The sequence below is a fragment of the Lissotriton helveticus genome, chromosome 6 (assembly GCF_964261635.1).
Source record: "Lissotriton helveticus chromosome 6, aLisHel1.1, whole genome shotgun sequence".
In the NCBI taxonomy this organism is placed as follows: domain Eukaryota; kingdom Metazoa; phylum Chordata; class Amphibia; order Caudata; family Salamandridae; genus Lissotriton; species Lissotriton helveticus.
The window spans coordinates 732,361,697-732,375,108 of record NC_136067.1 but is presented as its reverse complement, the minus strand read 5'-3'; the positions used below and the strand labels follow the sequence as shown (position 1 = coordinate 732,375,108).

Here is a 13,412-nt window from a genome sequence, read left to right as displayed (position 1 = left end):
TGTCGTGGACGCCTCGACGACCTTCTTGGGCGTGAACGCCTTCGGCGCCACTTTCGGCGGCAGCGTGAACTGAATTGGTGGCGTCGACTTGTGCGGTTTGGCGGCTGGCTTCGGGGTGGAAGTATCCTTCGGATCGACCGCGGAAGCCTTGTCCTTAATGCGCTGCAACGAGTCCGACACCTGCTTCGTGAAGGATGCGGACGGTTTCGTCGATTCAACAGGTGCTCTCGAGCCACTACCATGTGCGGACTCGAGGGTAGCAGTACTCTTGGCCTTTTCGGACTGACGGGTAGGATCGACAGCTTTTGGAGCTCCGAGTCCTTTGACTGTGTCGACGGCCTTTGGCGCCGACGGCTTCGGGTCGGCGGCTTTGGCAAGCGCTTTCGGTGCCCCAGTCTTCGGCTCGACGCCCTTGAGCAACTTCACCGATTCGACAACCTTCTTTGGCTTCGTCTGCACCGACAGGTCCGAAGACGTGGAGCCGACCAAGGCGACAGGCGCTTTCTGCTTCGACGGCGCCGCTATCACTTTCGGTTTTGTCGAGACGGAAGCTTGTACCTTTGGTTTCGATTTGACTAATGGCGGCTCCGCAGAAGTGTCCGTAGCCGGGCCCGGAGGCGAGACCGTGGATTTAGGTGTAAGATCTTGGGTAAGGCCATGTGGCGATCCCTCGACCTGAGCCTTAGTTAATGTCCGAACGGGGCATAGCTCTTCGCCTGAGCTATCTTCCGTGGCCCCATAGGCCCCATCGTCGTCTCCTACCGCGTCGACGTCTTCTGTATCGAGCATTTCTACGTCTGCGTCGTAGTTGGAGTCGATCTCTGCCGCTGGAATGGAAATCGGATCTCGAACTTCCTGCTCGTCTGCTTCCTCTCCCTCGGTATCGAAAATGTTCACCGGGTCAGGTGCCGTCTGCTGGGCCTCCTGGCGAGCCACGCGCCGAAGTCGAATAGTCTTCTTGGAGCGAAAACGAGAACAAGCCATACAGTTGGCTTCATCGTGATCCGGCGACAGGCACTTGTTGCACACCGGGTGGACGTCGATGTGGGGATGCTTGGAGTTGCACACGGGGCACCTTTTGAACGGGCTCCGTTCCATGATCTGTTGTCGAATAAGTCTTGTTGCGTTGACTGGGCCTCGAGCACCGAAGAGCCACGCGACTCCTCTGGATGTCCGACACAGGAACTGAGCCGGAACAGAGCTGGGCACCGAACGCAAGACAATACCGACGATATAGGAAAGGCCTGTGGGCCGAAAAGAAAGTTTTTATCGAATCCGAACTTGAGTGACCAAATATGCATCCGAACACAATGGCGGAAAAAAACAATCTGGGGATGGAGTCGAAGCCCATGCGCACTGTAGTCCAGGGGAGGACCCACCTATCTCGTGATACTTCGAAGACTCTTCCAGGACAACAATGTGCAATCATCCGGACCAAACGCTAGGCGGCGATCTATGCTATAGATATGAATTCAGCAGCCCACATGCCTCGAACAATGATGTATCGAGGAGGAGATAAATGCCGGGCCGTAGCTCTTGTAATGTTGATGTGCAACTGTCTTTCTTTGGTTGACCAGTGGTCTTGAGTAAAGAGCTTATGTAAACGCATCCCAGTCATTCAATGAGGAATCTGTAGCTAGAATAAATTGACAGCACCACTCTTTAAAAGAGACGCCTCTCAAATCATTTTAAGCATCCTGCCATAAGCAGTCCTGCCTTCAGCATAGGAATTAACTAGTGTGATGCATCCAGCCGTTGTCACTAAATAAGGACCTATGCAATCTTCTGGTCTGAGAACAAGTCTTTCTAATGCAGTGGTTATGTCCATTTATTTTAGTTTTTTATACTCAGCGTGGTAAGCCATAGCTTGACAGGTGTTAGTCAGGCAACCACTTATTTAAGATTCTGCCTTAGCAAGAACAAATATTTCTTCCAGATTATAGGCCTAATTGTTCAAATATTTAATGGTTGCAAGTGTGAGAATCATCGATGGACATCGCTTCCAAGAGGTAGTCACCACACTAAAGAAAGCAGCAATGGCCCTGGAAGCTCTATCGGTGTTTAGAATTGTTCTGGCTCGAAAATATCATAGCAACCAAGGCTAGGGGGTCCTATTGAGACTACAATGATTCTCATGTTGGGCTGTATTGAGCCTCACATAAATCTGTTATCCCAAGCATTCTATGCACATCACCATGTGTTTGTTGATAATGTTTGTTCCCCTTGTTTGAAGGGGTTATTGAATTATGTTTCTATTTAGTTTGCTGTGTATTGGAAAATGTATGTATGGTAAGGATGATGTAACATAGGCCCTGCAGTCTGACGATACCTGCATGTCAAATTGCAGTGATTGTACACCAGATGGGCTGATAAGAATCTGGTAACGAATATGTTGTGGTCTTGGAAAATACCACATAAACTAATCTTCCGAACAGATCCTGGCATTTACACATTGATTACGTGGAGTGTTAATAAATGGGACTTTTTTCAAGTTAGGGTTTCTCTATTGGGGGCACTAAGAATAATTAATGTAATAAAGTTTGTGCCAGGACTTGATTTTGCTGGACCACCAGAATCCTTTAGGGTCCTATTACGAGTCTGGTGGTCCGACTTCCGGTGGCGGGGCAGTGGCGAATCCAGATCGATTACGACTCGGTCAGTCGGACCGCCCTAAGACTGCCGCTCTGCCAGTCAGAGGCCATAATATCCTTAAGCATATTACGAGTTTCCTCCCCGTCAGGAAACAAAGGGGGTCCAACAGGGCCCCCCCATGCCTCAAACATATGTGGATGCACCCATGGGGGAATAACATGTGCCCACCTGTGTTCATGCACGTGTTCCTGCACGGTATTGACTTTCGAGGGCATGCAGTCCTATTCCAGTGCCATTTTTAATGGCATCGCCCCCTCTAAATGAGGCAATGACTGCGTGAGTAAATCAATGCTAAACACTGAATATAATAATATTGCAATTAGAGTGTTTTCTGTAGAATCCACATTACCACATACGAACATGGATAGATTTTCGGAAGAAGGGTGACGTATAATGCAAACTGAAAGGCATTGGTGAGCATATTTGCATGTTCGTAGGCCTACAATGAATCCTAAGTCCCTTCGGTCTACAGATCTGTAGTACAAACATTTGGGTAAAACAGGATTTTGTTGAAAATTATGCTTATAGGTTTCTTCACTCATAACGAAATAGCAATATGGATTGTCTCCCACTGGTACACTACTCTCAGTAAACTATTTACTTTTATGAAATAATTATGAATTAATCTAAGCTGACCATGTAGTCCAAGAAAGCAACTCGCTGGCTGTATGGGCTTAAAACATGGACGCACTGGTGTATAATGCAGGAGATTCCGTGGTTTCACCTTCACGCTCAACTTTATGCGGTCCCACTGCCCCTTGGCCACTTCAAAGCAAAGTTCAATTCTTAGAAGAAAAGGAGAGTGTATGTATCAATCCATAATTTTTTTTTTCAATAGTTCAAAGAATTGTAACGTTGATTAATGTGCTCATTTCGTTCTGAACACATATAGTCTCTTGGAAGTCTAAGGTTGATTTTTTTAAATTCCAAATTTTATTCAGTCCATGATATATCAACAGAAGCAGTCAACTCAATCCAGCCAACGCGTTTCATGAGGGCTCAAGATCACAATGGACACAAGGACGCTATTCTTCAATATGTTGCGTTAATCTTGGTACATTGACCCAAATACGTCCTCCTGTTACCATTTTCTTCTTGTCCGTAATAACCTTACTCCTCCGTGACTGCTACTCGTCTGCTATTCATCTGATCGACCTTCTTCTAAGGATTTAACTAAGCTGAACATGTGTATAATGTTGTAAATGTGTACACTGTAAACTGTCAATTTAATTGTGTTGAAATTTTAAGGTCTACTTTAAAAAACAATATTTTTCTTACAAACTAATCCCGATAATGTAGATTCGTAATTGTCTGCGATACACAATTCATCTATCAGATCACAGGGTGATGAAAAGGAGAAACATTTCCTCTGGAGGAAGGATTGAGAGGAATGGATTGTTTTCCCTAAAACGTAACATCGAAAGAGTATACCATGATAGAGCAACCAGAAGGCAGTTGCGTTTTATTGGCAGATTAGTTTTCGGGGAAAAAACTGCTGTTCCAACAGGCTACAAAAGGATTAAAGAATTAAGGAAACAATCCTTGTGTATCATGGTTCTTATACGTTTATGTACATTCATGTGATTCAGGCAGTTATTTTTCTTATATAAATATTATTTTTGTTAGTAATTTGGTTACAATTTTCATCATTAATTAAGTTTGGTGATATACATTTTGAATAAAAATACTGAAATATATTGTACTCTGGTTGTTTTCTTATCATTTTAGTGCAGGTATCATTTATATGCATGTGGCATTGGTGGAAAAGTTTTGGATGAAAGATGGCGAGATTAGGAAGGAGTCTCCAAGACCGTGTTTGTGTTTTGCTTCGCTGTGGAAAAAGCAAGTACTGTAATTCTTACTTCACTCGGAGCTCCTCTGCTTCTATGGTCCACCAGCTGGATAAGAAGAACCCACAATTCTTTGACACATGTGCAGGGGTAGTGGTTGATAGTGAGGGCTTCGGATAATCTAACCTGATTAAAAAGAGAAACAACAAAACATTTTTGAATAAAGCTGTTAAATTGTTGTCAACCAAGACTACATTGGTACTGTGTTGTTTTCTCGTTCTCTCCTCGTGGCAGGCATGCTACAAACTCCCAAGCCAATGCTGGCACTGCTCTCATTATGAGAACAGCACCAGGGTTGGTGGGAGCGGTTTCTATCAGTGCTCACAAGAGCACTGGAGGCTTTTGCTTTCTCTAACCGTTAGAGAGGTTTAAAATGTGCATGTCTGGCTGGCCGTCCCAAGACGGCCGGCCAAATGCCCATTTTAAACTTAAGCACCCAGCTCCCTGCTGCCACTAAGCAGCAATGGCCACTCCCCGTCGTGACGCTCAGTTCGGGACGGGTTGGTTGCCGAAAAATAAAATGGTAATAAATACATATTATTACCATTTTATTTTTCAGCTCTGGCCTGGGGCTTTTCTTTATGGGGTGATGCTCCTCCGCTTAAACGAAGGAGCCATCCCTGACTATATCAACACATTTTTCAAATTGCTACATTTCTAAAGGGATTTGTGAGAACATAATAAAGACAACAACGTTTTTAATTGATAAATGAAAAGATTCAAGAAATGTTCAGTTCAAATTATGGGCCTGAACGGTACAAATGATGGAGTTATAACAGAATCAAAGGCCAATTACTGGTATACTATTAGCCAATTCCGATGACTTTGTTTAAGTTACATGAAATTACCTTTGTGTATCTGTTGACTGACAAGCTGATGAGATCACACATGAGGTTGGCACATTGATCTTCAAACAGGCTGATGTTTGTCAGGTTTTCACCAGTCAGATTCATAAACTGATGCGCGTACACAACTTGCTCTGAAACATCAAATCGCAGAATTCATTATTGGAGCAGGCCTTATATAAGAACAAATACGAATTCAAGAGCAAAATTAAGCAACTGAGAGAAACGAGATGGGATGAGAGTTAATTGTATAGAAAATGTACAGAGATGCAAGTGTAACATTAGTATACTGTCTTGAGTCAGAAGCAAACAAATAAATAAAGGGCTGTTGGAGAAGTACAATTTTTAGCGTAGTATACTGCTAAACATGATCAGGAATGGGTTTTGGGGCTTTTGGGCACTATTCTGTATCATTTTCAGTACAGGAACTCTCAAATGAAGACATGGGGTCTCAACTGCACACTAATACTGAACTATAATTAATGCTATATTAATTACAATGTGGAGATAATATTCCACTGTGGAGAAGGAAATGTAATTTACCTGTAGCGCGGGTCATTGAACATCGATAATTCACATAGGCATACATGTAAACCGTTCACCCCAATTCACTGGATATCACTGTGTCTCCTAGGGCAAAATGTAATGCCATCTAAGGGTATACACTCCTTTCTAATGAAATTCAAAGGAGATCAGACTAAATAGGTATTTGCGTAGTATGGATGTATCTATCTTCCCAAAATCAGTAGGTGAAATTATGATTGCTTGGGAATTCAGGAAAGCTGCCAGGAGATCCATCTGCACCGGAAGTGACATCACTGGATTTTGCCATCACCCATCTGCTTAGGAAGTGGCATCTCTTGTTTCCTACCAAAACCATCTTTAAAAGAAGAGGTAGTCAAGCATCAGTACTTTATTTCCCATCACCCATCTGCACAGAAAGTGATGTCACTGGATTTCCCATCATCTATTGGCACAGAATGTGACATCACAGCATCCTGCCCACCATTCCCCCACAACTTACATAATGGCATCTGAAATGTGGACACAGCCTGGACGTGCTGCTGGCACGGCGAAGGCAAGCCTGTCTGAGCACAAGCCTGGAGGTGGAGTTTCCATCATATTCAAAGATACCATCAGCTGCACCACCTATACGGACACCCCAAACAGCTACATGGGACACCTAACTTCGCATCACACCTAACTTCGCCCTTGGCGGAACCCTAGTATACAGACCACCAGGACCATACACCAATTTCACCAGCGACATAATTGACTTTGTCACACCCTTCATAATCAACTCCAGCACATTCTTCCTCCTTGGAGACCTTAACTTTCACCAAGAAGACCTCACTGACCCAAATTCTATGGCCAGTCTAGAAAACCTTGGTCTCACCCACCACATTACCAAACCTACTGAAGCAATCAGACACCTATTGGACGTAATTTGTTCCTCAATCAGCAAAATCATTATTGACAAGCCGGTATGTAGGACCTTGGCAGACCACGCCCTTATCAATTTCAGCATACCCATCCCGCACCACCACAACCGACGCTGCAGCTGGAAAAGCATCACAGAAGAGGAATGGGAGTCTGCTCCCTCTATGCACTGGCCCAAGCATACGAGTAACTTGAGGAAAGCCATCACAACCACAATAACTGGACCCCCGCATGCACAGATACCCTGACTCTGCTCAAGTGCAACCCAACTGCAAGACCCAGACCACAGGCTAGTTGATACACAGAGAAACTCAGGCTGATGAAACGCCCCTGCAAGCAACTGGACAGCAAATGGAGAACAAGTCAAAACAACACAGATAATTACATCTTCAAATCAGAAGTAAGAATCTACCACCAGCAGATACGGAAGACCAAGCGCAAAATTCGTGCAGATCACATAGACTTCAGTACTAACAACAGCAAGAAAATCTTTGCCAGCATCAAAGATTACATCACACCTCCTGCCACCTCCAACAGCATCACTCCCTTACAAGACTTAGTCAACAAGCTTTCGGAACAAAATTACCTCCATAAACATTAACTTCGACCCCCAATCGGACCCCATCACAGTTGCAAGTCAACTTTCCATCACGGCTGAAGGACAAACCTGAACTTGCGGCTCGCCATCACCACAGTCGAAATCGCTACAACCCTGAAGACCATCCACTCAGGAGGCCCACCTGAACCTTGCCCCCATCAATCAGTAAGCACTAAAACCCATCCTCAACGCCTCCATTGACTCAGCTACATTCCTGGGCACCTGGAAACATGCCTCAATCATGCCTTTCCTCAAGAAACCAACCACTGACCCAGGCACGCCTTCCAACAACAGACCCAACTTACTGCTACCATAACCGGCAAAGGACTTTGAGAAACTAATCAACCAAAACCTTACCAAGCACCTCAGCAACCACCGGCTCCTCAATGTCACATAGTCCAGATTCAGGCCCAACCAGAGTACATAAACAGTACTCACTACTGCCACAGATGACATCTGCATGAACCTGGACAGAGGAGACACAGCAGCCCTCACTCTCCTGGATCTCTCAGCAGCATGTGCACAATCTAACACACTGTCCTCATCAGGCATTCAAAGACCAGCGCTACGGTGATGTGCTCCTTCTTAATGGATAGAACACACGCTGTCAGCCTGGTACCTTACACCTTGGAAGCCTGCAAACTCATCTGCAGAGTTTGCCAAGGTTCATCATTCAGCCTCACCATCTACAATGGATACATAATCCCTCTGACCAACATAATACACGCAATTATCAACATCCTTTCCTATGCAGACAACACACAACTCAGTCTCCCTCTCGGACAACACACCAACGTAAGAAAAACGTTCACTGTCCGTATGGCCATAGTTGCTAATTGAATAAAAGCTTACTGTCACAAGCTCAACACCAACAAGACAGAAGTAGTGTTCTTCAGCATGAACACCTCGCTATGGGACTTAAACTGGTGGATGGCTGAACTCAGACCCACAGTCATCACCCAGCACCTATGCCAGGAACTTAGGATTATTCTTCAAGAGCATACTGGACATGACTGCACAAGTTAAAGCAGTCACTGCATCCCGCTTCCACACCCTGAAAATGCTGTGGAAGATCTTTAAATGCCTACCAAGCAACACTAGAAAACCTGTCAGACGCTTTGATCATCAGCAAGTTGGACTACAGGAACATACTCTATGCCAGGATCAACGAGCAACTAGCTAGAAGTCTACAAAACATCCAGAACTCAGCAGCACGACACATCCTCAACCTTGCACACAGAACTAACATTACACCACACCTCAGGGAACTATACTGGCTCCCGATACACACAAACACTAATTTCAAACTCCACGCACAGAAATTCATGGTATTACACATCTTGGCCCCACCTATCTGAACAGTTGCATCTCCTTTTACCAACCAACCAGACACATTCATTCCGAAGAACTCACACTCACACAAATCCAACGCATACATAGAACCAGATCAGGATGATGGGCGTTCTTACAGTGCTCATAAATCACAGAATGGCCTCCCCCTCTGCTCGGAGCCTGCTCCTCTCTTCTTGAATTCGGCAATAAGCTGAAGACATGGCTTTTCAATTGCACACACCTGCTCAGCGCCAGGATACCCCCGCGGGTGATGGTATGCTTTAGAAATACAGACAATATATAACTTAACCATCTACTGGCAATATCCGTAGACATTCTCTCAAGCACCAAGAGCACAGTACAAATATTTGGCAATGAAATCAACTTAAGGTTGCATTGTGGAGAAAATACACGCCAGAAGCATACTAAACATATGATTTAGAATTTGGCGGATGGGGACTCTGTCATAAACGCGAGTGATATCCTGTACACCTTATTAAGATATCCCATTGGATATAATGTGCTTGTACAAAGGCAGACGGGATCTCCACCATGTTTGAGACAGTGTAAGCAGTTCCCCAAACTCTAAAATCAGACCCTTAATCTCTAAAAGGCACAAATATGTAGAACAATGCTGTTTCATAAAGTAAATTTGTAATAATGCCTGTATTTTGCAGAGGCGTGGTTTCCCAGGAGAAAGCACTGCTAATGGATTTTCAGTGAACAGTTTTGAGGAATTTGCATAGGTGTGTCCTGCTCAAGCGCTCTGCACACAAAGCTAAATAAGTCTCGGACTGCAGTTGTACTCTTGTACATCACTAGCAGACTGGATCCAGTGCTGGATAATAAGCATCAAGCACATATGGTGCCTTTGGAAGCCAGTAGAGCATGACGACGAGTGAAACACAGTTGTTTGGCGAAAAACATTCTAGTGTCATTTAAAATGAATTTGTTGCCCGCCCTGTGGTTCCATGATCCCACCACGCGGTTCATCACCAGAGAAATCCTCTGGCAGTCCACCCACTTCAAGACGGGCAAGACCTACTAGTTCAGGGCCAAGAACTACTCACTCAGCCCTGCTTGTTGCAGTATCACATTAAAATGGCGCTGTCCGTGAGCACCTATACCAGCCTTTGACAGTAGGCAAGAAGGTCATCAAAAGCAAGCAAATCGCCTTCAACCCCAAAAACTGATGTGGAGTCGAATTTTCACTGGAGACAATAGGACTCTTATCTCCACCTCTCCCATATGGCCTCCCCAATCCAGCATTGATTCATGTGTGATTAGTCAGCTCTTGATGTGGTACTGAGAAGAACCGCCACTGACCCAATGCCTAGCAACAACCACTGCAGATCTTTTGCAATCTCCTCTGAAATCTGATGATTTATCTGATGTTGCACCCACTGCAATTTTAGGTCCCACTGAAGAGTTTGCATGTCATATATTGCATGCATCACCAAGCAGGGTCCAGGAGGCCAACGATACCAGCAGCCTCACAGTCATCTGCACAGATATAAAGGCTAAAACATCAGGATCATAGCTCGAATGTTCTGGACTTTCCATTCCAAGGCAAGACAAGGAATCTTACCATATCCAGAATGGCTCAGAGGAAAGAGTGTCTGTGCCTTCACAGGTGGCTCGTTGATAGTAAACGCCAACGACATTAGGAGGTTTACCGTTGTCTGGAGGTGATTGAATACTGCCTGGGGTGAGCCCGCTTTAAGCATCCAATCGTTGAGGAAGAGGAAGACTGTTACTCCGACCTCGCTAGATGAACTGCAACTACTGACATCACTTTTGTGAACACCCACGGGGCACAGGTGAGGCAAAGGGAGAGCAGTGCAAACTGAAAATGCTTATAGCCCACCGTGAATCGCAGGTAGCACCTGTGGGCCTGCAGGACGGGCAGGTGAAAATAAACGTCCAGCAGGTTCAACACCAACATTTAGTCTCCAGGGTCTACGGCAAACACAACCTGGGCAAGCGCAAGTGTCTCAAATTTAAAGCCATTGAGAGGATGAAGATCTAAAATAGGACTAAGGACTCTGTCCTTCAGCATAAGAAAGCAGCAAGAGCAACACCCAGTTCCTACTTTCCAGTCCAGAACCCTCTCTAGGGCCACATAATCACATAAATATGAGCGCACAAATTCAAAGGCTGATAGGAAAATTATATAACCTAAATTCCTGAACAAGCCATTAACAGTATGAACAAACTTAAACAAGTTTACCATGGAAAAAATACACTTTCTGAAAAACAATATTGGACCTGACCAAAGGGAAAAATAGAATTTTGTCTTGCCGAAATGCATCACAAATGTATCTAAAATGTAGGACTGATGTGCATTTTGATCTAAAGTAGTTAACACAATAAGCAGTAGTTCAGTGGAATTTAGAAGCCTGTGCAAACAAACTCTTAAAAGCATTAGTATGGGGAACCTTCCTAAACCATGTCTCGTCAACCATAGGCCTGTCTGTAATTATGCAGCCCCCTTTGAGACAAGGCAAAATCAGAATATGAAGAGAATAGTAGTAAAACACAATCCATGATGGCACACAAGGAGGTTGTGACAGCCTACTTTAACATCTTCTACACTCACAGAACTCATCCTTTGACTCAGTGGCGGTCGCCACAATAAAGAGGTGGGGAGGCGGGGGATCGCAGGCACAGGGGATAGCGAGTACGGGGGGTTATGAAAAAAAAATAAAAACTTACCTGGAGCTGCCGCCCACCTCCTGAGTCGGACCCCGCCTCGTTTTTCCTGGTCCCAGAAAGCGCTGGTGCCACGTCACGGACTCCCTGCAATTCCCACATTGCTCTCATGTGAGAGCAGCACGGGGACTGTATGTGCAGGCAGGAAAGACACATTGCTTAGACCAGGGAGTCTGTGGGGTTTTCTCCAGCCTGGCTGCTCAATGCAGCTGGGCTGGGGAAACCTAAGTGTGCATGTGTGTTTTGGTTGGCCTGAGACGGCCGACCAAACACATATGTGTACTTAAGGAGTGCACATAGCACTCTTCCTCCTCCTGCCCTGCCCCTCCCTGTGCAAGCTGGCTCAAAGCAGGAAAATAAAAAATAAAACAATGAAATCTTTTTATTTTTCATTTACTGGCTCTCAGCCACGCAGTGGGGCGACGCTCCTCCGCCATTATGGTTGAGCCGCACCTGCTTTGACTCTTAAGGCTACTTCCTTATGGAGACATATAGTCAGCTGTCAAAGGAGGAGCAATATGTTATAGCGAGTGACTCACTGCCTCTAGAGGAAAAATTAAAGAGGGGGAAAGAAGAAATGAGGATGTAATACAGAGGTACAGAAGGAATCAAAACTATTCAAGGAAGAAATGCTGAGAAATTAGTTCTGGTTGGGGCATGGAGCCAGTTGGTTATGCTAGAGGGGGCACTTGAGCTGGTTTAGGCATCTACAGCATTCTATGGATACTTTAATTTGGGACTCTGTGGATGCAAGGAAATCCTGTTAAATGTTTTTAAAAGATTTATTTTTATATAGGTACACTACTTTTGTATTGTTTCAACTCGGTCCAATCTCTTCCAAACCTGCTGCCTCTCTCGGTCCGCTCTTCTTTAGGAGGTTCAAATGGGTTCCTATGAATTTTAAAAAGCAGTAGATAACACTAAAATAAAAATAACAGGAGGTGCATCTGACCTATTTATCCAATGCATGTTTTATATTAAGAGGTTAAATATACGAGGTGACATAAAGCAAGGGGAATTACAATGTAACTGGGGTTGCCTGCCACTTAGCAACAATGGAGAAGAATATATACAAAAACAAACCATGTATGCAAAACACATGCCACTGAAATTTTTGAAACAATATTTAAAAAAGAAAACGTCTATTACATCCTAACGCTCTCAAACAAAGTTTTAAGACAATAGAAAAAGTAACAAAATATAAGTGAAAATGTGGAGCCCTTTAACATTCAGACTTAACCATATAAAGAACAGGACAGTGTTGGTGATGAATGCAGAAAATGATTATTAAATGTAAGGTAATTATTATCAGAGCGCAGGGGGCGTGCTGGAGGTGATGGGATATTTTTAAGAATTTCAGGAGGTACAAACTAGATGTTGAATGCGAGACCAAATCTTTCTTGAAAATGAGTTCCAAAGAAATAAAAATTAAAATATTACACAGGCTGAGGGGCGAAAGGGTTTACAGCGACCTCCAATTCACTTGCTTGGCACAGTGGCAAATTCGTCCTCAATCGAAAGATAAGGTGATAGATAAAAACAAGCACGTTGTTGGAAAAGACAATCTTTTGAATGGTGCTTCCCAAGATTTTTGCCTCAACTGTTTTTGCTGGCTGTGAGGCTTAGTGCACTTTCCTGCTAACCAGGGGTAAAGTGCCTGTACTCCCAAATTTAACACAATAAATTTGGCAGCATACCCCCTATTTGGTATATTTAACTTACCTATTATTACGTAGTATGTAGTACGTAAAGTGTACCCAGGTCCCGTAAGTTAAATGTCACCAGTGCCCTGCAGCACACCTAAAGCAATGACTGGGCAAACATTACTTCTGGCCTGCCATGTCTAGCACAGTGATGCAGGTTTAAACTGCAAATTCAATGTGTCAAAATAACCCCTTTTTGACAGGCCTAAAACCCTCCTTTAAACTATTTAGGAGTCGCTTATAAGTAAGCTTTTCTGCCCACTAGGCATGATGCATAATA

General features: G+C 44.3%; 1 protein-coding gene across 3 annotated transcripts in view; it reads right to left on the bottom strand.

Annotated features, from left to right (window-relative positions):
* MMS22L (MMS22 like, DNA repair protein) overlaps positions 1–13,412 on the bottom strand; it is a 602,587-nt gene that overhangs the window by 449,720 nt on the left and 139,455 nt on the right. For all 3 annotated transcript variants that reach the window (XM_078648222.1, XM_078648223.1, XM_078648221.1), the window contains exons 7-8: positions 5,351–5,481; positions 4,515–4,628 (exon numbers count right to left, since the gene is read on the bottom strand). In XM_078648222.1, the coding sequence (XP_078504348.1) occupies positions 4,515–4,628; positions 5,351–5,481 (245 nt within the window). The remainder of the gene's footprint in view (positions 1–4,514; positions 4,629–5,350; positions 5,482–13,412) is intronic.